The sequence below is a fragment of the Vespa mandarinia genome, chromosome 3 (assembly GCF_050613455.1).
Source record: "Vespa mandarinia isolate Hongniang chromosome 3, ASM5061345v1, whole genome shotgun sequence".
NCBI lineage: Eukaryota > Metazoa > Arthropoda > Insecta > Hymenoptera > Vespidae > Vespa > Vespa mandarinia.
Window position 1 is genome coordinate 6,841,152 of NC_140812.1, and position 23,885 is coordinate 6,865,036.

Sequence of the window (23,885 nt, forward strand, 5' to 3'; positions counted from 1 at the left end):
AGGATATAGATCAATAAATTGTCCTAGGTTAATTGTTATTAGAATATCATGTGTATTGAATACGTATCTACATGGATTGAGATTAGATGCTAATCGGTAACTCGAATTTACCGGTTATCTGCCGTTCTTGCCAAATGACCTATTTATCTCCACTCGCAAAATCCTCTTATCGCTTTTCCTCGACCATATACCTATGTACCTACATATGTACTCGCTTTTGTCTAAATATTTCTTTTTTTTCTTCAACTCAGTGTGATTCTCTTATTCGGCTCTTTCCTACCGGGGTCAGTAGATTCTTTGTTTTTCTTTTCTCCCTTTTTTTTTCTACTTTGGTAGAAAAATAATTGTTTGAGCCTATATTTAAGTAATTGGGTGTACATAAGTTCAGCAATATCTATAGAATATTTCATAATATTATCGATATTGTTAATTAGGATATAATGATACGGAAGAAATATATCGAATATAATTAAACGGATTGACCTAAATAGCATTTCGCTTTGAAATAAAAATTTGGAACAATACGAAATTTTATAAAATTCATACCATGTGCTTTAATAGCTAATATTAATCAAGAGCTATCTCGTAAATTAATTAATGATACAACGATTATAATGTGAGAATAAAGAGGAAAAATCAATGAGAATAATGATACTGCAGAATCGTTAAATGCCTTCGGAATCAATCTTCAGCTCTTCGGTATTTGAAAATCTTTCGGTATTACGTATCCTAGCTGCTCCATTTCTTTAACAATTTTCGGTACTTTTATCAATGACTCAATCCACTTGTAATAAGGTACTTCTTCGCGAGTCCCACCATACATCTTGGGCAAGTAATTAGGTGAAATGTGTTTATGAAAGCTCTGCATGTCGTCGCCATGAAAGAAGATTCTGTTCTTCATTCGAGTATTTAAAAGTGGCTTGAAAACAGCATAAATCGCTTCGAATATCCAGGATTGATGAAGTATATGAATTGCGTATGTCTTTATGGGAAAGGCCGTTACCATCAGAGCCATGACCATATTAGCAACCTGTAAAATTCAAAAAGAACTTCAATCTGCGAGGAAAGAAAAATGAATGCGATAAAATAAGAATCAGACCTGCGGTGTTACCGTCCAAACATGCGACATAGTAATATCCTTGAGATCAAAAACGACGATGCCACCTAAGATTTGAGCTCTTGGCTCGAGAATACCTAGCTCGAGTATAATAACTGTAGCCTTGAAAATCTCTTCGACAGGGTACTTTCGAGGATCCCAATTACCCATACGATAAATCATCATCCGTCTGCCACATTCAGTTCTATAAGCCGGTACAGTAACTACATAGTCCTCGCCTATATGGCACATCTCGTTTGGACATACATCCTGATGTATCTCTGGATGTTCTTCCTTGAAGTTGTAGTAATTCACTACCTATCGAAAGATCCCATGAGACAAACGGCTGATACACCTGAATCGCGTAAATCGACGAAAAAGACCTTAAAAAGTTTCACGTACATTCTCAGCCATGAGAAAACTTTTCTATTGTAGTGAGCGCGTTCTCTTGTAAGATAGGAGAGAGTATGCTTTTATCGAAGGATTTCAGTGGATAAATTTTTATGTACAAAAGAAAATTGAATTTTCAGAGTCCATGTCTGGTGCTATACGTATGCTATACGTATATATATATATATATATATATATATATATATACGTATGCTATACGTATATATATATATATATATATATATATATATATATATGTATACGTATGGCATATATATATATATAACGAGAAAGATCCAGAGAAATTACAGACACGAAATAACGTGCAGTATCGATTTCTTGCAGATTTCGTGTTGAACATTCTCGGTTTGGTTAAAATTGCTAAGCATTGCATTTCTTTTTTTTGTTGCAACGACAGAAAGCATGTAACATTAGGCCATCGATCTTTACTCGTTACTGTCAGCAATAGGTTTGCCTTGGCATCATTGCTCAACTACAATCACTGGCGAATGTTTCTTTTTTTAATCCGGATAACATGGAAAGAAAGAGAGAGGACAGTATCGAGAAACATTATATATATATATATATATATATATGTATGTATATATATATTGATTGACGTTTTTTTAAAGGTAATTTTTCTTAATAGAAACAATTAATAAAAAATTTTAATATTTATTTTACGTAATAACTTTCTTCGGTCTATCATCATTCAACTTGTAATTGTTTATGTTATATTAAAAGAATAAAAATAAGCATTTAACGATGACTCACCAGTCGATGAGCACGATTTACGTCGAAATGTCTTGCACGGAGAAATCTTATCAGAAAATCATCATCCATTCTATGCGGTATGCATTCACCTTGTTCTAAACGTGAAATCGAGGAAAAAATCATTAAAAGTTTAATATAAGTTTCGTCTCTTCACACTTACTTATTTCAAATATTATAAAAGTGAGAATAATGAAAATCAATTGAATTTTTGATAATTATCTCGATGAAAGAAGCGATAACGAGTAAAGTAAAGTTTGTATGATTATTTGAAGAAACGATTAGGATACTTTTGATAAGTTTGCTTGAAACTTCGACTAGCTTCGAATATTCAAAAAATTTCTTCTTTGAAAGCTATTGAATACGATGAGCTCATATAATCATTGTTTTGTTCATTCCTGACATATTCATTTAATGCTTTATCCATGTACCTCTTAAAGATTGCTTAGAGGTTTTATAATTTTTAACCTCGAGCTTATGTAAATTATTTTTTACACGTTACTTCTATTATCACAAAGATCGTGTGTGAATCGATTAATGCCTGATTGCAAATCGTTAATGTCTGATTGGCATTAAGATCAATGAAATTTTTAATGAGGCAATATCGTTGATAGTCGTTAATTAATCCTTTTTTATACGCCGCAAAGATACAAGTATTAGCGAGAAGGTCAAACAATTTATGTTACTCACTAATATTATTCAAATTATATAGATGATTCATAAAATTCTCGGTAAGATTATAATATTGAAACATAATGAGGAACGGGAAAAAAAAATGAAATAAAAAGAAAAAAGAATATGAATTAATCGATCGTCGGTAGGATACGAACTTTTCGAAGAAAAGTTTTTCTAAGGAAATTTTGTGACGATCTTAGAATTTACATTAATTTACCGTAAATCAAGTCGCGTAATTCTTGCAAGGTTTGACATTTGACCTCGTCCGTCTCGCCAACTTCTCTCCTAGCATACTCTATAACATCAGGGGGTGGTTCATCGAGATCGAGGTTAACGATCTCGTCGTCGGGCTCTATTAGCTCGTCCTTGAGTTCCGGCATCTTGGAAGCCCTCGAATCTTCTCTCTCATTAACGCACTCCCGTCGTTCCTCGTCCTTCCTTTCGTCGAATTTGTTCAAACGTTGATGACACAAATTGTGGACACCGTCCTTCTTTTCTTCTTCTTTTTCCTCCCTTTTATCCTCTTTCTTAAGATTCTTCTCGTCGTTAGTCTGCGCCGTAATTGAATTTCTATCGTTAGACGAATACATTTTTCTTCCTCTTAATAAAAATTACATTGAATACAAGTTTAAAATTTCCAAACTTATAAAAAAAAAAAATTATGATAAATTGGCAACCGCACAAGAGTGACGCTCTGACACATTCGCCGTCTACAACGAATACTTCACGTTTCACGTTTATCTTCGACTATCGCTCTCGTATGATATACAACTAACCTCCTTCTCTTTTCCTCCTTTCTGCCGATTCGCAAGGTTTAAGCTCATTTCACACCGCGATATAATTTTTGTAGTAATAACGTAAAAGAAAAAATAAAAAGTAACGAAGTTGGCTCTGTCATCTTTTATCTTGCAGATCAGAGTCCAACGACTTGAATGATTTTAATGAAAATAAAAGTTTTTTACGTCTCATCTAAGCGTTACATGTGAAAAATAGAAGTAGACAAAAGTAGACAGGTAGACAGACAGACAAACAGACAGACAGACAGACAGACGAACAGGCAAACAAACAGACAGACAGATAGACAGACAGACTGCTAGACAGACAGACAGAGAAAAGGAGAGAGAGATAGAACAAAAGAGCGAGAGAAAGAGAGAGAGGGAGAGAGCGTATATATATCTCTTGCGAAACGTGGTCAGGGTCATCCTGTTGCTTCTATGGTTTTGTGCTTTCACTAACAACTGTAATGCTGGTTAATATGCGGTAATACTCGCAAAATAAGACCGATATGCTTCTTCGATTATCTTAAAATATATCCTGCGTATTACCCTAATATTTCTTTTCGAAAGCGGTTAAATAAAGTTACTAGAAATTTTCTAATTACATCACGAATAATGTAACTTCGGAATGCCATTTTAATTCTTTGTTTTTTCGCTGTTATTATCGTTAATGATATATACAGGATTCGTTCGTATGAAGTCATAAAATTATATTCGCTTTTACAAGTTTGTAGGTCATTTTTAAAATTGCATCTTCCGGTTGTGCGTTTTCTTTTTCTTTTTTTTTTCTTTGTTCTTCTTTTTTTTCATTTATTTCTGTTTTTTCTTTTTTTTATCTTATTTTCTTTCATTCGTTTCGCTTCGCGTTGTAATAATAAGGTATAAGTAGTCTTCGTGATTGAATGTAATTGTAATTAAATAATGGCTATGTATCGATTCAAATTTGTCCCGGTTCAAAATTAAATCTTATAAAATGAAACGAATAAGGAATACAATTTCATTTGTATAATAAGCTCTATGAATAAAAATTTGTCTTTTTAATGGGTGTCCTTGAATTTGTAAGCAATGTAATACAATTGCGCAACGTTCAAGGAAGGATAGTTTCATCGCTCGACCTACTTCGACGTGAAATTGATCTGTACTTCTATAGTACGAGGAAAAACAATGGGAAATGCGAGTGATAATAGTGGGTGAGTGAGAGAGAAAGAGAAAGAGAAAGAGAGAGGAAGGGGAAGAGAGAAAAATATCGTAGCTCTTTCACACGTGATACATTTAAATTGATAATATAGAGAACAGTTCACATGATTACATCCGCTATAAAATATTGTAGACTTATGTATACCTTAAAATGCTATAAAAGTATTCTATTATATTTATATCGAAGATGAAAAAGCAAACAAGCGTCTCCTCTCTCTCTTTCTCTCTCTCTCTCCCTCTCTCTCTCTCTCTCTCTGTCGTGATGTTCGTTACGCAAAAGACAAAGAACATGAGTTCTATTATGTCATCATGCTAATACTTACTTATAATGTTTCATCAGACAAAACATATTATAATAATTTATACTTATCAAAGATTTCTACTTTACATAAGTATATCAGACATATATGTATGTCATGAACAGATTTGCGACCTTTTTAATCAATATTAACCCGAAGATTTTGATTAGCAAAAAGAAAAAAAAAGAAAAAAAAAAGAAGGAAAGAAAGAAAGAAAGAAAAAGATATCGAACAAACAAAAACAATAAATATTGGTAAATCATTTATTACAGAAACAAAATTTTAATACTTGTCAGCAAAAATGTATGAAAAATATTTTCTCATTGCAGAAAGATAATGACGTAATTATCAAATCACAATGCGTATTAAGAATTATTTAAAAAAAAGAAAAAAAAATAATTTTAAACTTTTATTATATCTTAAAGTTTTGAAAATTACGAAAGTATAATTATTACAATCTGAAAGATTTTTCTTATAAAACCGGTGGACGCCAAAGATTTATTAATTAAAAAATTGGAAATCTCCGGACTGAAAGCGGAGACGTGGCAATCATGATTACGAGCTGTATATAATGAAAATGCATTATTCACTATGATTTATAGCGAAATATTCCGAATTTTCCTAACCTTGAGGCTTTATGTTAAAGTTGAAGAACTCAAGTGTGAAGAACCATCTTGAATGAAATAAGTGAAATTTATTAAATTCACAATTAATAGTACATTTATTGATGAACGAACTCTAGCGAACTTTGAAATCGGACTTTGGAAGATAAATATATTGAGAATTGAACTTTGAGATATTTCGATTCGAATGATAAATTCTACGTATAATTAAATATTATATGTGGAAACAAGATAGACATATTTGTATCTTTTGAGTTCCTTTTTTTTTTCTTCTTGGAAAAATTTTTTTTTCTCGATTTCATTGCAAAGTTCTCGCTAATGAGACCGAATGGAGCAAACTTACCGTAAAGGTGTTGTGAGAAAAGTTCCCTCGATAAAAACAAATATGAACCTCACGAGGCAACGATCCTAGGTGTACTGTCGATGCATCGCTGATATCGCAGCACTCGAAGCTACAAGCACTTTCAACCTTCTTCCGCGTCTGTAATTCCGCACGCGAGAAAGTTGTACGACCGCATGCGGCGTCTAGGACAATCGCCTCTCTCAACGGTTCGAGAGTTCACCATTATGGAAGACTTGACATTTTTCTCAGGGGAATACAGATGGTCGTTTTATTTTTGTTTCAACAGAATTTGTTTAGACAAAAGAATTCATTAAGAGAAGGAAAAAAAAAGAGAAAGAAATACGAGAGAAAATAAATAATTAGTAACGGTTAACCAGACCACGACTAAATTCACGTTCGTTATCGTCGAGTTCACCAGGCCACGGTGTTGCTGTGTTGCCAGTAACACGCGAGCGTTCTTCTCCAAGTAGATTACTTTCTAAACACGTCGCATGCTATGATTGTCCCTGCCTTCTCATGAAACTTCAAGTATGCTGAGTAATTGGAAAGTCAAATCGATTTTGACCTAGTATACTCGATGATGTAACTTATACGATTGAACTTCTTAATTACATTACAAATCTATTAGATCTACGATTTAAAAGAGACAATAAGAAAGAGAGAGGAAAGAGAGAGAGAAAAACGGAGACTTTTCTTCGGCAGAAAATAAAAAAAAGTTAATCGATCAAACTGGGTAAATGTCTATCCACGATGTCAAAATGTCAATTGAGTAAATGTCTATTCACGGTCCATAAAACCAAGGCTTAGCTTTAAGCCATTTTTTCATTTTATGATGGTCAAAAAAAGAAAAATTTAAAGGAGAATATAATGAATACGATGAGTTCAAGGTGATCCTGCCTTATTTGTAAAAATTCTTGTTCTTGCTTATCAATGGCTGACTCCTGCTATAATGATTATTTTTTAAGTGAAAAGAAAAAAACAGGCATAAGAAATCTCGTTGAGAATTTCCGTAGAAAAAGTGAGAAAAAAAAATGATAAATAATAATTTGATAGAATCGAGTTATAGGAAGAGAAATCTTCGGCAATGCTTAAACTCTGATTTATCTGAACTCGGAAGTACGACTGGGTTTTAAATATATACGACACTATTACCGTACATAAAGACTATGTGTACATAAGTGAATGACTAGGTAAGCGAATGTGCCAATGAGGGAAAAAGAAAAAAGAGAGAGAGAGAAAGAGAAAGAGAATGGGTGAGATCGTGTTTGTATATATTACTAATATATGAAAGACAAGTTGTAGACGCAATACAGGAAGAACAACTTTTACTTTCTTACCAAAGAAAATTGTTAGTAGAATTTTCCAATCTTGCACCATCGTCGCTATCAAAAAGCAATGTTTATCTTGAGCACGTGTTCCGTTAAAGTCCATGATATATAAGACAGTTAATTTCCATGTTGTCACTATCCTATACTATTCTAAATATAATATTAAACGAACAATTCTTCTAATTCTTCTAATTCTTCATAATTATATATTTATATATACGTTAATTTTATTTAAGAAATAAGCCTCTAAGAATTTTGATTTATATTATCATAAATTTAATGTTGTAGGGTGTAATAAAACAGCTTAATTTTGATTTATATTATCATAAATTTAATGTTGTAGGGAGTAATAAAACAGCTTAATTAGATTTAGATTATTATTAGTTTGTTAAATAACCATATAAAATTTAAATTATTTTATCATCATGAATGAAATTGACATGCTACGATATCCGTTGAAGACCGTTTTAGCAATAGATTTTTATTAAAAACTTATTTAATTACAAGAAAGATCTCTGGTAGATACCTTACAAAATGTCGAGATTTCAATTTTAATAATAAGAACAAGCACGGAATGCTGTACATCGCTTTTTTTCCAAGTTAAGAGATAAACCATTTGGAAAGTCCTGCTATCATTAAAAAATTTACATCATTCCTGTAATGTTGTATGGAAAGAAATTAGAAATATGAAAGTAATATTAAATATCATGGAAATTAACCCAAATATAAATGTCTATAGAGCACGAAGAAATATTGAACGCCATGGAAATTGACCCAAATATAATGTTTATGAAATTCGATTATAAAATTATTCAGATTTATTCCGTCAATATGAAGATGAAAATTCCGGGAATATGACTTCAAAACCACAATCAAATAGTTACAAAAAATATTTGATTTCATACTTTTTTAACGAGAAAAAATAAAGATTTAAAGATATTAATAATGAATAAAGATTAAGTCTAAAACATTTTTCATTTTTTAAAAAATATTAACTTTAAATATACATTGATGATCCTTTCCGCTTTACGTCATTCATTGGAATATTATGATGATCTTTGATCCTTCGTATATTTCTTTTCTTATCTCGTTGGTGATTTGAAAAGTTGACAAAAAATAATGAGTGGTATAGGTACTTACATATGTATATTATGGAACAAATAATACATGGTTCTGTTCAAAGATTAATTTTACATTAATAATTATACGGTTTAGTTGATAAACAGGTTTAAATATTCGTTGATCATGCTTGTTTTATATTCGAAGCTTTTTATGATATTTATGCAGAATTTAAAAGCATAATCGAACCTTAATTGATTCTAAAGACATCTAACTATGGGCGTGACGAACTTTTATTATATAAGCCAAGAGAAATCTTCTTTCAGAATATATATATATATATATATATATATATATATATATATATATATAAAAGAAAAACTAAATTCTCAAAATAGAGAATCCAGAATCAAATTTATATTCCTAATAAAAAATATATCAAATATATTAATTTTCTAATATGTTAATTACTTCATACATATATATTCCTTCGTCTGTTCGAAAATATTTTCTTACAATTGGCACGAAATAGTCGTGTTGTCATTACATTAAAAGTATACGCACGTTTATATAGTACTGTTTGCCAAACAATCAAGAAGTTAAAGTATCTTAGTCTAAATACAGCTTACAAAACATATAAGTAAATCTCATCGCTCCTGCTACATTGTAATTGCTACAATTGCCGCTTTTCTAATACTATTAAATCTTTATTTTTTGCCGGCACGTTACAACGATCGTGACGGTTGAGTGATTTTCCTTAGAAATTTATCATGACACATCGTATTTCATGAAGCGAACAAATTCGATAGAGAATTTTAACTACTTCATTAGAATAGATTGTCATCATTCGTTAATATAAGGTATCTATTTGATTACACAATAAAATTAATTTAAAAAAAAAGAATAGAAAGATAAATATATATAGTTAATAATTATTATACTTTGTTATAATTATATTATAACAATTGTTGTTGCGAATTTTTTATATTATTTAAAAAAAAAATCAAATACGAATAAATAAAAATAGAAAATTTCTTACGAGACTATTATAGGCGTGATCGTATTGACTCAGAAAGAAAATATCAATATTTATGCACGCTTGTATTTCTATGTATATACATATATATACATATATACATACGTAGGTAGATAAATGACAAGATTTTTAATTGCTCCAGTCTCGATCGAAAAAGTGGGGAGATATAATCGAATGTATCAGGGCGAAAAGCAATGAGCATTGCGTTGAAAAGTGGGGAGCCTTCAACGGAGGTCAAAGTTCAAACATAACAGATTAACCGGTTTTAGCTTATATAGAAGAACCGAAGGCATTATTTCTTCACCGTTCATTTGTACGTGATATTTTGTATTGTACATATCGTCATTTTCATATTATTTGATTCGCAAACAATTTTGTTTTCATAATAAAAATTAGCTTACTTAGCGTATAAGCAAAAGCAGGAAAGTTAAAAGAGAAAAAGACTTGTAATCATTAACCGGTGAGTGTGAAAGTGTTCTTTTAAAATATATTATTATAAAACAAAAATTCAAATCATCGTTATTTTGAAAATATTTAATCAAATCGTTTTTTCACATATCGAATGATGTAATTTATTTCATGGAAGACTTACCTTTTAATGAAATATGATCTTTATTGTTCGATCATATTTTCTTTGTAAATATTGTGTGATTACAATTACAAATCGATAATATATGTATGTGTATGTATTTTTCTATTATATTTTTGACAAACATTCGGATGAAATTGTTCGATCGTACGAGACGTATTGTATCAATCGAGCTTCATATTCATGTGTTTCTAATAAATCACGTTCGTATATATGTATGTTTAATATCGAATCCTCGTGATAAAAGTACATGACGCATATATTTTCCGTAAAACATTACTATGCTGAATTCACGGTCTAACTACTTCACACATACATTCTTTTAACACGATCAACTCTCTCCCTCTCTCTTTCTCTCTATCTATTATTCTGTATTTCTCTTCCTGGTTCATCGCTGTGAAAGGTAACATGAGGATAAAAAATATCATATTATAAAACAAATATATTTTTGTTTATTTGATTAACGTATATGCAACTGTTGATTAACCGCAAAATATAAATTATATTGTATCACGTACTTCCCGTCGGAAAAGCATCGGAGATATTCGGGAGTCCTCCACTCATAGCCTTCGTTCATATAAGAGTGGGACTGCCAACCGGTATCCTCTGCATTTTCGTTAACTTTTCGGTACAGCGAGGACGTACATTTCTACGATATAATTAAGTGTTTCGATTGTTCAACAAACGTAGTTGTGTCTTGAATAATATTTTTATTATCATAACGTGTTGACGTGTTCCATAGAACAGTATGGCTTTAGAAAACAGTAAGTAAATATATATTTGCTTAGAATAAAGAATAAACTTTCGACTTTTTCGACTTTCGATTTTTTAATCATGTCGTCTTTTTTTTTTTTTATTAGAATGTAATCACGAATAGCAAAGATTTCATCCTGTTAATACAATTCTCTTTCGTTAATATATTAATATTAAAATTTTTTAATTATTATGTTAATATTATATTATGATATTTATTTGTGAGATTAATTTTAATAAACTTAATTATGACATTTTATCGTGGCTATATCAAAAATTTCATGATTTGTTAATTTCTTTGAAATTTTTGTAAAAATTATTATTGTAAAATTAAAATGCGATAGAACATCTCAATATATTTTATGATCTCATGATTATTTTCCGCTTAGTAACTTTATCTTGAAATATTTTATACATATTAATTTCAAAAATAAAAATAAATACACTTGTTACGTAATGATTTTAATGATGTTAAATGAATCAACACGCCGTATAATGAATTTATTAAAATTATTATTTCAAAATTCAGCATTAATAATCGAGTATTGAAAACTTAGTTTTATTATAATGTATGCTCGATGGCGTTGCTATCGGCGCTTTTACTATTTTACTTCCATTCCGGGTACACTAATATATAGAAATGTTCAATCTTTGTCACGTGAGAATTGTACGAGGACGATATCTGTCAGTAGCTTCTCGGCCTTTCTACTGTTAGAACATAAGTAAGTCGTTTGAATTCGCGTTTCTATTTGAGTTTATATATTTTCAGTGTACGTATTATATATTTCTCTTTCCTCCTTACGATTGATATTCTTCGAATTATTAAGTGTTCATCAATTAATATAATGATAAAGAACATCAACCAAGGTAAATAAATATCTTAATATACAATAATACAATGTAGGTAATAAATAAAATAATACAATGTAGGTAATAAATACAATGTAGATTAAAACGTTTCGAATATAAAGTAAATTTACGATAAAATAAGAGAAGTTATTTTTTATTAATAATTATTTATATATCACGTCGAGATGTATTAAAGTGAAATACTCAAAAGAAATCAAATTTTATATAGAAAATCAAATACGAGTTTAAAAGATAGAAAACTAACGCGTACACGTACTTACATATACATCTTAACAGAAGAACACCGATAAAGTCCTCCTGACCGACATTCCTTTCACCACTTAAGTATATTTCCATACAGCTCACGTAGAGCTTCGCATACTTTCAAACGACTCGTTTGGCATCATTTTCGAAAGCGAAGGCTCATCCAAAAATGTTCAACGAAGAGGTTCACCTCGAATCGAGAAAAACCGGCTTCTTTGAACTCACTATCTTTTACCTGGCCATGATAATATCAAATGAAAAGTTGATCTACTTGAGAAAAAACATTCTTGAAATAACAAGTATATAATATCGTTCGAACGTTCGTGACATTTTCGTGATTATTCGTAGCCCATTACCTTTTAAATTCTCGGTACAAGACCGGATTGTTTACTTGAGAAAAAGAGACAAGTAAAAATGAATGTCCACCTCTCATTGGTGAATCCATCGGACATGGATGCATATATATATATATTCTCTCTCTCTCTCTCCCTCTCCCTTTCTCTCTTTTTCTCTCTTTCTCTCTCTCATTCTCTCTCTCTCTCTCTCCCTCTCTCTCTCCCTCCCTCTCTCTCTCTCTCTCTCTCTCTCTCTCTCTCTCTCTCTCTCTCTTTATCTTTTTATTCTTCATATTTTTTTTTTCGACAGAACATAAATAATCATCTCGACTCTTAATTATATACAAATAGTATATGTATGCAAATATAAGATTAAAATAAAGTTACCTTACGATATTGTGTTTTTCGTTGAATATAAACAGAGATGATTATTCACTTTTCTTATGTCGCAATTGGATTTCTATTCGTTTTTTCTCGGATTATAGTAGCAAAAATATCAAAAGTTGATTACCGTAATTATCAGTTGTCTCGAATCAGCAACCTTGATCCTTCAGTAACAGCTATCATTTCTTTTTTATTTTTCTTCTTTTCCTATTCATTGTTTAATATTATTTTCTGCTCTCTTTTTCTACTTTATTATATCTTACCGTCTTGAAGACTTTGATTAATTACGGCGATTATTCAATTTAAATGTATGTACATGCGAATTTTTCTTATTATAAATAACAAAGTATAACAATACAAAGTTGGGTTATTTTGTCTTCAAGAAGAAAATATGTCGAAGATGATTTGCATTTTCTGAGTTTTCCCGTGATATGAACATTGACAAATAGAAGGAAAATTGTCTGATAATATGGTTAGATTCATTCTAATCTATAATTTGATTACCAAACAATGTTGGCACATGTAAAAGAATAACTTTGTTGTCTTAAATACAGTTAATTACATTAGCCAGTGTCCCTATGTAATTCGAATGGAAGATCTTCTTAGGCTTAATAATTCATGTGAAATTATTTGTCGATAAAAAAAATCTCGATATTCTTCGAAATTATTTTTCAGACGTGATGCTTACTACTATGAATAAATTGCCGGCTATTAAGCTCGGCGAATTCACTTTAGAATTCGAGCTTGGACCACTCAGCCCGGAATTGCAAGAAGTCGCTAGAAAAGAACTCAGAGAAACATCGGAACTTCAAAAGGAATCCATGGAAAGATTTAAAGAATTATTGAAAGGTATTATCGATTTGAATAATATATCTTCAAATATATGACATCTTAGTATTTTTAAATTTAATCTATTTTTCTTCGTTTCTTTTAAAAATTTTTTTAGCCGAAACTGAGTTAAAGTGTCCCTTGGATAACGATGCCTGGCTCATTAGATTTCTTAGGCCTTGTAAATATTACCCTGATTCTGCTACAAAACTAGTGAAGAATTATTACAATTTCAAGATTAAACATGCAGCCATCTACGATAACTTGAAGCCAACCAATGAGAAAAATATCTTCGAACAAAACATTCTGACAGTTTTACCAAATCGAGATCAATTCGGCAGAAGAATATTAATTGTCCAACTTGGAAAGAAATGGAAACACAACAAATGCAGTCTCGATGAGATCTACAAAGGTTGTGTGCTCTACCTGGAAGCGGCTATGTTAGAACCAACTACACAAGTTGCCGGTGCTGTCGTTATTTTCGATATGGACGGTCTCTCTCTACAACAGACGTGGCAATTTACTCCACCGTTTGCAAAAAGATTGGTTGATTTACTTCAAGATGCCATGCCATTGAGAATAAAAAATCTTCACATTATTAATCAGCCATATATTTTCAATATGGTCTTCGCCCTCTTTAAACCATTTCTCAGGGAAAAATTGAAAAGCAGAGTGAGTTGTGTATATATACGAGTATAATATATTTATATATATATATATATTTCTTATTTTTCTTTTTAACTAGTAATTCTTTTTTAAAAGCATATATATTATTATATCTATGAACGATATGAGATACATACTTAAACTTGTAATAGTCTGTTGCCTTATCGTACAAATAGCCTATAAATAGCCCTAAACTATTTTAAAATAATTATTTTATTTATGTATTTTATTTTACCAATCGATTAAACACGTCAATATACTATTTATCTCTTCGATAAATTTCATTGTTCACGAAATTGTTTATTTTTGTTTTGCTTTTTATTCCAGATAATCTTTCATGGTACTGATCGTAAATCTTTACATCAGTATATACAACCAAAATGTTTGCCTGAATGTTACGGTGGCACTCTACAACTTCCTCTAGTTTCGGGACCTCAATGGTTAGAGCTTTTATCATTATGTGATAAAGAGTACGAAGGTGAGTAGAATATATTTGAAATTAAAATTGTAAACTTTCTCCGTTTTTTTTTTTTTTAAATTGCAAGCGGTCTGAATATCGTAGCTTATTTAAATATGACGAAATAATTCGATAATAAACGTTGATTTGGTAATATTGTTACTCATAAATTTATAAGAGGTTTCGTTTAAAACCGATAATTTTGAATATGCAAGTCATGTAACGTTATTGTTACATGAGTTTGCAAAAAAAAAAGCAGATTTTTTGCAGAGTTAATGCTAATTTGCGTGCTTCGTTAAAAAAGAAAAAAAATATTATGAAATATATCAAAAAAAATATTATAAAACATAAATTTTTTTATTTATAATGTTTAACTAATTTTTGATGAAATAATTTTTTAATGCAAATTAAATTCAGCCTTGTCTTTTTTCTTTCCTTTTTCTTTTTTTGTTAATTAAAATTTCAAAAGATAAATTATATTATTATATAATTATATTATTATATTTTTATATAAAGATAAATTATATGTTTATATTTTTGCTAAATCATACAATTGATCACTTTTTAATCATAATTTCTTTTCTTCTTTTACAGCTATAAACTCGTATGGATACAACAAGTAGCACGATCCATGAATCTTAGAAAAGATAATAAGAAAAGAAAGATTTGTATAAAGAGAAAGAAGTATCGGATCCGAAGTCGTCTTTGGCGATGACTTTCGATCGACAATGACGGCTGTGAAAATCACAGTTACATGATTTTCGTCGATGTCATTATCCACAAAGAGAGTAATAAGTGTCTTATTTATAATTTTAATTTTTTTTTATTCTCTCTATACTCACCTTTCCTTTTTGTTAGATCATTCACTAATGTTACACTTCGTTTATATCATGTTATAAAACGATTTGATTGTGCGCTCATCAAAATATAAAATCACTTTTTATATAACAACAATAACTTTTTTGGTGTACAAACCGCAGTTAATCATTGGCATTGCAAAGTTTCTGATAATGCGAGAAATCGGCGAGTTCGTTTATCGCTTATCACAAAAATTATTATTTCCTCTATATACAATGTCGTCGTTTTTTATTCTTTGATAAATTACAGATAATAAGACTTTTATCAAAAGAGAATATATAAATCAAAATTTGACTACGAATTAATATTCCTTTTTATAATTGGTGAATTAATTAATAAATCAAACTTTAAAGATTGTTGTAATATAAAACATTAAAAAAAAAAAAAAAAAAAAAGAAAAGAACAAAAAACAAAGAAATTATATGCATAAAATAGTTTCGATGAACGTTTCTCATTAAAATATTTTACGTAGCATTAAAATGATACGACAAAAATGAAAATGAACGTTCAAATTAATTAACATTTCTTCTCATTTCTTGTTAATGTATCCGTACTTAAGAGAATCTGTAAAAAAAGAAAAGATTTATTGTTCCGTTAGGAGAATCATCAGTAAAGTCATTATAACAAGAATGATAATTCTTTTTGATAATAAACTTCTAATTCTAATAATCCTATTATACTATTTAATTACGAATGGAAATACACATTGTCAATTTTAAAACGTAATCGAAAATATCTAAAATGCGATATATCCGTAGGATTTAAGCCAAAATATTGAAAAGAAGATGATGTTGCTATGTTTTTGTTTATATATAAACTAATGAAAAAAATTCAATTACCTTCGTATTCTTTTTGCCAGTGACAGAAGTAATTCCAGACATCTTCACCGATAGGACTTTCAGACAGTTCCAAACCGCCGTACTCTTTAGGCAACGCTTTTCTACCTATCATATTTATCAGCTTTTCTCTATTTGTCCCGTGAAAGAGAATCCTTTTATAGAATTTTTCCTGAACAAAAAAATTTGTTACACAAAATGAAAAAAAGTTCGTAAAGATATTTCCTCTTTTCAATTAATTCGTCTATTTTTCTTTTTCTTTTTTTTCTTATATTTTTTTTTTTGCTTCTTTTTCTTTTTACCGATAAAAAAGGTTTGAAGATAGTAAAGATGACATTGGCTATGAAAGGCTGATTGATAATATGAATATTCTTCAGGCGACAAGGCACACATCTTTGAATCCATTCCGTCATAATACCTGCAAATTTTGGTGTGATGTAAGCCACGTGACTTAATGGTAAATTTTTCGCGTCGATGATAATTTGTATACCGGCGATCTGAAAAAAATATAGACGATCAGATAGATCTGTGAAACGTATAACAAACATGACAGTTACAGATAGATCTGTGAAATGTATAACAAGTAGGTAAGAGAAAACGTTTAATAGGCATCTACCTGCGTTGCGGGTTCCTTAATAACAAGTTCCAACATAATCATTAAGCATTTTAATAAGTCGTAGGGACTATATTCCTTTGGTTTCCATTTTGCTCCACCGTACATAAGCAGAAGTCTACTACCGTCAATACATTCTATCGGAAGAGGTACCAAAAGATCCGCACAAAAACAATACTTCATATTCATTGGTGTTAAGTTCTGCATCATGTACGGGTAATTTAAACGAAATTTATAATATCTTTGCATCTATATTGAAGGATAAAACGAATAAGGTAAAATTAAAAAAGGAATGAGAAAATAATCAAAAAACTTGTATTTAAGGATTTAACTTACTGGTTAAACAAGTAAACTTACCATGTGAAACGCACTAGTTGGATACCACTTACATGGTCGTAAAAATATCGTAAAGAATTCGTCATGATCCGGTATGAATAAGTCGCTATCTCCTAAATAAGTATAGTTTCTAAGAAATAAGTCTATTTTTTTTTAATTTGTTCTACCAATCTTCTCATTTGGTTGTTTATTTAGTTATTATTACTAATCATACTTTAATAAAAGATCAAACCTGTTGATTAATTTCTATGATCATCCTTAAATAAAATCTAGTATATTATACGAAAAATGAAGGTATATATTAAGAGAAAAAAATGATCTCTCATCATTGTGTTACGTTAAGTTTGATTAAAATTATATCAGTTTTTTCTCGAAATAGATAAGAATCAAATAAAAATTTCTAGCACTTTCTATATGTGTAAAATGCAAGAGAATGAAAAGACTTGAATCAGATATAATCGAATTGACAGAAGATAACGAACACATACACTCATTGGAAGAATTTCTTGGTTATTTTTTCATTTCTTTGCATTTTTTTTTTTATCTCATGCTAGACTGTTTACTTTGCTTGTTTTATCTATCTAATGTCTGATTTTTGCATAACATATGAAGAGATGCGTGACTTCGATTAAAGAAATAATATTCTCTTTTATCTATCATTCATTATCCATTTCGATATGCTACGATTAATCTAAAGTAATTATTCTATACTAAAGATTATAATATAGAACAATTAATCTAATTATTGTTATTTTTACACATTGTGTATACTATATATATATAGTTAATATCTTTCGTTTCAGAGAAACTTTCATTTTCGAAATTTTAATATAATTAATGTTCTTTAATAAAATTAATCAACATGCATTATAATAGCCAACTGTAAAATGTTTCTGATAATTTTCATTATTATATAAATAATATTCAAGAGAAGATAATCTTTTACCAAATGAAATATAAAAATAAAACATTGTAATACCTTTTACTAGTTCCCTGATAGTTTTCAGGGCTTCAGCAACTACTTCTGGTGTTTCACGAAGTTCCTTGCGAGCCTTTTCTATAAATTCATCATCGATGGTAATTCGGGGCTTCAGTTCTTTTCCATACACGTTTAAATATGGCGCAAACTTTAGTTTATTTTGACTTATAAAATCTTTTTTACTTGATTCATTTGATAAAATTTCCTCGCGAAATTCACTTTTAGTCTCGGAGAGAAATTCGTCACAAAGTTCTTTGCTTGACTCATCTTTTTCTCTCGTTGAACACGACGTTGATTTTTCCATTATTGTTCTATATACGATTTATTTGACGATGCAAATAAATAAGTAAATAACAAATATATATATCTGTTAAATAAAATATATATCTGTATTATCAAATTTTCCTTATCTTAATGCTTAAAATTTTTTATCTGATGTATTACGTAAAACTAATATACTTGTGGAAATTTAATCTTTATCCTTTAACTTTCTTTGATATTAATTCGAAACATCGTATCTATGATAAATATTTATTTTCTATTTTTATAATTTATTTTGAATAAACATCATTAAATCAATTCTCGATTTGACGATATGTAATATTTGATATTTTAAATGTTCTATTTTCATTCTACGAGATAGAAACAATTAAATTAACAATAAATTATAACAATTAAATTAATTATTTCTCACCTAAATATAATGATGTTATCTTTATAATTTTTATCAACGAACATAAAAGTCGTTTCGTCGAGTAGATCTGATTTTCTTAACGTTCACTAATAATACACGAGAGAAATCAAACAACCGACTGTGTATCTCTTATGTATTTAACCAAGAGACTTTCTAATCACTCTGGGTAGGAATATAAAATAACAAAAACAGGAAGACAAGATGAAGTACGGCTCGAATACGAAGTTAAACTGAGAGTGATGAACCAACGAGTAGAGTTAATATCGGATTTGAATATTGATTACATCGATCTCCCACTTCTTTTTATTAATTCTATATGAAGTATAAATCTCAAGGTAACTTATATGAATATATAAATCAACATTATTTAAAATAAGGTCTAAATGTCAAGTACAGTCAATGACTAGACATTATTATTAACATATATATATATATATATATATATATATATAGTGATTTCATTACAAATACTTCGTTTAAATATTTATAATCTTCTACTATAAAAATATAAAAATTAAATATAAATATTTAAAATTCAATTGTCACCTAAATATTTTTCCAATCAAATATATACGTGTACGTATTTCCCTTTCGTCTCTATATTTGTTTCTATAGAAGCCATATCTATGAAATATATCTCATGATAATAATCGGTAATAGAAATTCGTATTCTTTTTTCTTTTTTTCGTTTTTTATTTATTTAAAGAACCACAGATGCGGACTCTGTCGTTCAATCGCAAATAAATTGTCATTCATGAGAATAACATTCGCCCGAATTTCATCTTTTGTCCAGAAACAAAATATATTTATTTTCATAATTTTATTTCTTTTAAAAGTGAAAGTACTATCTTTCATAATTCGTTATATTTTAAATTAAAATGTAACTTTGTTGATTATTTCCATTAATTTGCAAGTCAAAAGGACAGTTCATGCACCTTATTATACATCGTAGAAAAAGTGCAAGTCATGATAAAGTTCATAGAGCATTTATTCATCATACAACAATTGGAGATTTATATAATAGAATGTCCTAAAATAGATCTATAAAATAAAATATGTTTCAATATTGGTAAAAATATATATTATATATTATATATAAATCAGTATAGATTTTCTACGATAACGAATTATGCTTGAACTATATATGTATAGAACCTATATATACATGTATATGTGTATATGTATATAATATGTACATATACATATGCAATAATATTTATATATTAGGTAAATCTAATTAATAAATTTGCGAGGCGATTACGTTTAATAAAATGCATACGTACATACATATATATATATATATATATATATATATATACGCACACTGAGAAAGTATTAAAAAAAAAAAAAGAACTTGATTAAATAAATATGTCATATATATAAAATATAAAATATAAAATATAAAATATGCAATTCGAATAAAATTCAGAGTGAAATATATAATCTTTAACATTTATTTTTTAATTAACAACGATTAATAAAAAAAAATATTCCAGACTTGATTTTGTTTGAGAAAAAGAAAACAAATACCCTATAGGAGATCGAGATTATTCATTTTTGCGATACCCATATGAATTCCATTCTGAAAAATAAAATGTAAAAACATAATTAATCGAAGAAAAATTTTAAATAAAATTGATTAGAAAATGGTTTATGAATATACTCATCCTATAGTGATAAACATCGTGATTTATATACATAAATGAAAACACATTTTATTTTCACGTTTAGTTAATAAAGTTATTACCTTTTATTCTATCTTCGTATTGAAGAATTGTCGGATACCAATCGGCACTGGTATAATCGATTTCAGGTAATTCACCACCATAATTTTTGGGTAAATGACTAGAGGCAATGTAATTATGCAATGAGGACATTTTCGTGCCATGGAAAAATATACGTTTTTTTAATTTTTCACGAACGAACGGTTTAAACATTTGCCAGACCATATTGAAGAGAAACGGCTGTTTTACAATATGAATCTAAGACATTAATAATGACGCAAATTGTTATTAATTTTTCCAAAAAATTTACAAACGGCTGAATAATAACGTTACAAAAACGACGTATCTATTTGAATTATTCATGATTATATTCTAACCTCCTTCAATCGAAACGGTAAGGCATCTTGTATAAAAGTTAGAAGTCTTATATTAAAAGATGGTGTCAAACCCATCACTTGTTTCATCGAGAGACCATCGAAATCCATTATTACGATGGAACCGCGTACCTGTAGAAAGAACGAAATTTTATTATTCTAGTTTATTGAGAAACAAATGACAAAAAATAGAAAACAAAGAAAGAAAAAATATAAATGACCGTGATCATACTTGTGTTTCAGGTTCAAACATAGCAGCCTCATGGATGACATAAAGCAATCGAAATAATTGATCGGCACTCACTTTCGAAGGATCCCAATATTTGTTGATATTAAGTATCAATACCCTTCGTCTTTTTTCATCTCTATTTTTGAGCACATTGACAACATTGTACTCGAGAAAAGATTTCTTTTCATCGGAAGGTATTAAATTGTCCAAAAGAGCAGCTTGCTTTTGTTTAAAGTCAGCGATTCTCTTTATCAATTCGTAAGCACTTTGTGGATAAAATTTACATGGTCGAAGAAAGATTATAAGGAATTCGTCATCCGTTCTAAAGTATAATTTTTTATCCTCTGAGAATAAGAATTGAAATTTTGTAAGAATCAAAAGAAACGACTACGCTTGGCTATGCTTCAATTACAGAGGATGTAAAATAGCATTGCGTGATTGAAAATGTTTCCTTAACCGTTTGTAAATTACCCCGGTCAATTTGATTAGAGGAAATTTTCAAAAAAAAAATTAGCTTCGTCCGTTATCAAATGAATTCAAGAAAAGAAACGATAATAAAAAAACAAAAAAAAAAACAAAAAATACAATTCTATAAAATTGATAAACTATATTTAATTTTATAATAATAACACTATCATATTGCTTGAGTATTGGACATATAATATGCTCTTATACCTTTAATTGTCAATAAATCCTGATGTTTAAAAATCGATCTCATCAAACAAATCAACCAACTTTTATCAGTTTTCTACATCAAGATCATCGATTAAAGATTAATTAATTGTCTTATCATAATGCTAGATAGTACAAAAAAAATTCTGTTTTTCTATGTTATATATAGATATTAATTAGAAAAAAATTTTTATTAATCCACATGATCATTTTCATAATCGTGTCCTTTCTGATAAATATTTTCCTTTAGGAAGAATCGAAAAATTTCTTATAATAAAAAAAATATCTTACAAGTACGATCCGAGTTATAATAAGACGAGAAAAAAAAAATACAATGATAACGCTCTTATCTCGGACATTTGTGATCCCCTCATTTCCGAACGTATCAAGTGTTGCCTGTTTTAATCTTTGATATGTGGACCATGTGAAAACATTTGTTTTCTACTATTCGATTTCGTTTAAGATCACGGATTGAGTAAATATTTATGCCCGAACGAATTGTATACAATAACGAATCTTTTAATAGATTCTATTTTTAAAACAAAGATACCTTATGTTTTAATCATATTTCCAAATATTAATAATTGTTAATTCATACATGAATATAAAACTAAGAATGAAAAATTAAAAATGAAAAATGAAGAATTAAAATATATTTCACCTTCGATATACTTTCTCAAAGTCTCGATACCATCTTTCACATTTTCCTCGGTTTCTCTGAGTTCTTTTACTGCGAGAGCTTTGGTATCCGAATCGATAGGGCATTCTTCTAATTCGAAGGACATTCTTCAAGTGTCTTTTCTTTCTCTTCGAAATAAAAACAATCGACGAACTCTTTGTTATTTTCTTTCTCTCTCTCTCTCTCTCTCTCTCTCTCTCTCTCTCTCTCTCTCTCTCTCTCTCTCTTTCCCTCTTTTCTATCGAGCCACAAAATTTCGACGATATCAATATCCCTTAATAGATTGTAGAAGAAATGGGAAAGAACACACCTCACGCAAGAACGAGCACGATATATCTGGCTCGATATATCTTTACATGAGGAGAAGGAAGCCTCTTCTTGTGTCCACCAACATGATATAATCTTTGACCGTTCAAAGTCCAAACGACAAACTTACGATTTGATGCGACATCATTACTCGTGATTATTGTTAATGTTTTTCACATTATTAATTCTTACCGACGGCTCCAAACATTGATGACTGATTTTCATTCTTCTTTCTCCTTCTTCATTTATAATATAATGGGATCATGTCATTATTATCATTATTGTCTTTGTATAAATTTTAATCATCATATATGAAAATAAATATAAAAAACTCGACTAAACTTTACTCTTATTTTTTATAAGATACGTCTCTTTCTTTTTGTCTCTTTTACTCTCTTTCTCTCTTTCTCTCTCTCTCTCTCTGTCATTTCTTTGTTTCTTCAATCAGCCTTCTTCTTGTAAGACATTGAGAAATATGACGTTAAAAATGATATTGAACGCTTTTCATTGATCAATTCAAATAAAGTTCTCAGACGATCTTTTATTTTTATTTGTACGTTAATGAATGAAAGAAAACAATGAAAGAGTCTGAATAATATTTATCGATTTTTAACCGTTCAATTTGTTTGGTTATTTTTAAATTCGTATTTAAATATGAATAATTAAAAATGATTACAGATGCATTTCTTAGATAATAAAAAAATCTATAGAACTTTGAATTTATACACAAATATATACATATACATATATATATATATATGTGTACAAATATATACATATACATATATATATATATATATGTGTGTATTATCTCTTTATCTTTCTTTCTTTTTTTTTTTTTTTTTTTTTTTTTTATTTCATATAGTG

The 23,885-nt window shown here is 29.1% G+C and overlaps 4 protein-coding genes and 1 long non-coding RNA gene across 12 annotated transcripts; 1 reads left to right on the forward strand and 4 right to left on the reverse strand.

Moving 5' to 3' along the window:
• Window positions 1–246: 246 nt before the first annotated feature.
• Window positions 247–6,316, reverse strand: LOC118449532 (alpha-tocopherol transfer protein). Of its 4 annotated transcripts, XM_035884228.2 has the most exons (6): window positions 6,171–6,278; window positions 5,831–5,877; window positions 3,150–3,483; window positions 2,261–2,355; window positions 1,100–1,414; window positions 247–1,030 (listed from the first exon to the last, which is right to left on the reverse strand). In XM_035884228.2, exons 3-6 carry the CDS (start codon window positions 3,310–3,312, stop codon window positions 689–691), a joined length of 915 nt encoding a protein of 304 aa, XP_035740121.1. In that variant the 5' UTR covers window positions 3,313–3,483; window positions 5,831–5,877; window positions 6,171–6,278; the 3' UTR covers window positions 247–688. The 4 variants fall into 4 exon arrangements, with proteins under 4 accessions (XP_035740121.1, XP_085512150.1, XP_035740120.1 ...); XM_085656024.1 differs by lacking the exon at window positions 5,831–5,877 and having other exon boundaries at window positions 3,150–3,502; window positions 6,171–6,316; XM_035884227.2 differs by lacking the exons at window positions 5,831–5,877; window positions 6,171–6,278 and adding an exon at window positions 3,709–4,009.
• A 3,569-nt stretch (window positions 6,317–9,885) lies between these two features.
• Window positions 9,886–16,156, forward strand: LOC118449534 (alpha-tocopherol transfer protein-like). Of its 3 annotated transcripts, none has more exons than XM_035884236.2 (5): window positions 9,886–10,053; window positions 13,443–13,616; window positions 13,714–14,267; window positions 14,589–14,739; window positions 15,313–16,156. In XM_035884236.2, exons 2-5 carry the CDS (start codon window positions 13,448–13,450, stop codon window positions 15,339–15,341), a joined length of 903 nt encoding a protein of 300 aa, XP_035740129.1. In that variant the 5' UTR covers window positions 9,886–10,053; window positions 13,443–13,447; the 3' UTR covers window positions 15,342–16,156. The 3 variants fall into 3 exon arrangements, with proteins under 3 accessions (XP_035740129.1, XP_035740128.1, XP_035740127.1); XM_035884235.2 differs by lacking the exon at window positions 9,886–10,053 and adding an exon at window positions 10,784–10,946; XM_035884234.2 differs by lacking the exon at window positions 9,886–10,053 and adding an exon at window positions 11,664–11,802.
• On the reverse strand, window positions 9,904–12,586 carry LOC146873125 (uncharacterized). Its single transcript, XR_014981910.1, has 3 exons — window positions 12,066–12,586; window positions 10,701–10,831; window positions 9,904–10,576 (listed from the first exon to the last, which is right to left on the reverse strand). It is a non-coding gene; the product is annotated as an uncharacterized LOC146873125 (long non-coding RNA).
• Window positions 15,888–19,278, reverse strand: LOC118449533 (alpha-tocopherol transfer protein). 3 transcript variants are annotated; one of them, XM_085655627.1, is made up of 8 exons: window positions 19,035–19,278; window positions 18,800–18,972; window positions 18,341–18,707; window positions 17,383–17,474; window positions 17,029–17,274; window positions 16,715–16,909; window positions 16,416–16,584; window positions 15,888–16,140 (listed from the first exon to the last, which is right to left on the reverse strand). In XM_085655627.1, the coding sequence occupies exons 3-8, from the start codon at window positions 18,642–18,644 to the stop codon at window positions 16,106–16,108; spliced, it is 1,041 nt and encodes a 346-aa protein (XP_085511753.1). In that variant the 5' UTR covers window positions 18,645–18,707; window positions 18,800–18,972; window positions 19,035–19,278; the 3' UTR covers window positions 15,888–16,105. The 3 variants fall into 3 exon arrangements, with proteins under 3 accessions (XP_085511753.1, XP_035740122.2, XP_035740124.2); XM_035884229.2 differs by lacking the exon at window positions 18,800–18,972 and having other exon boundaries at window positions 18,341–18,651; XM_035884231.2 differs by lacking the exon at window positions 18,800–18,972 and having other exon boundaries at window positions 19,035–19,277.
• Window positions 19,279–20,465: 1,187 nt separating this feature from the next.
• Window positions 20,466–23,204, reverse strand: LOC118449537 (retinaldehyde-binding protein 1). The gene is made up of 5 exons (XM_035884243.2): window positions 22,695–23,204; window positions 21,365–21,705; window positions 21,136–21,264; window positions 20,782–21,016; window positions 20,466–20,616 (listed from the first exon to the last, which is right to left on the reverse strand). Exons 1-5 carry the CDS (start codon window positions 22,816–22,818, stop codon window positions 20,582–20,584), a joined length of 864 nt encoding a protein of 287 aa, XP_035740136.2. The 5' UTR covers window positions 22,819–23,204; the 3' UTR covers window positions 20,466–20,581.
• Between the last annotated feature and the right edge of the window lie 681 nt (window positions 23,205–23,885).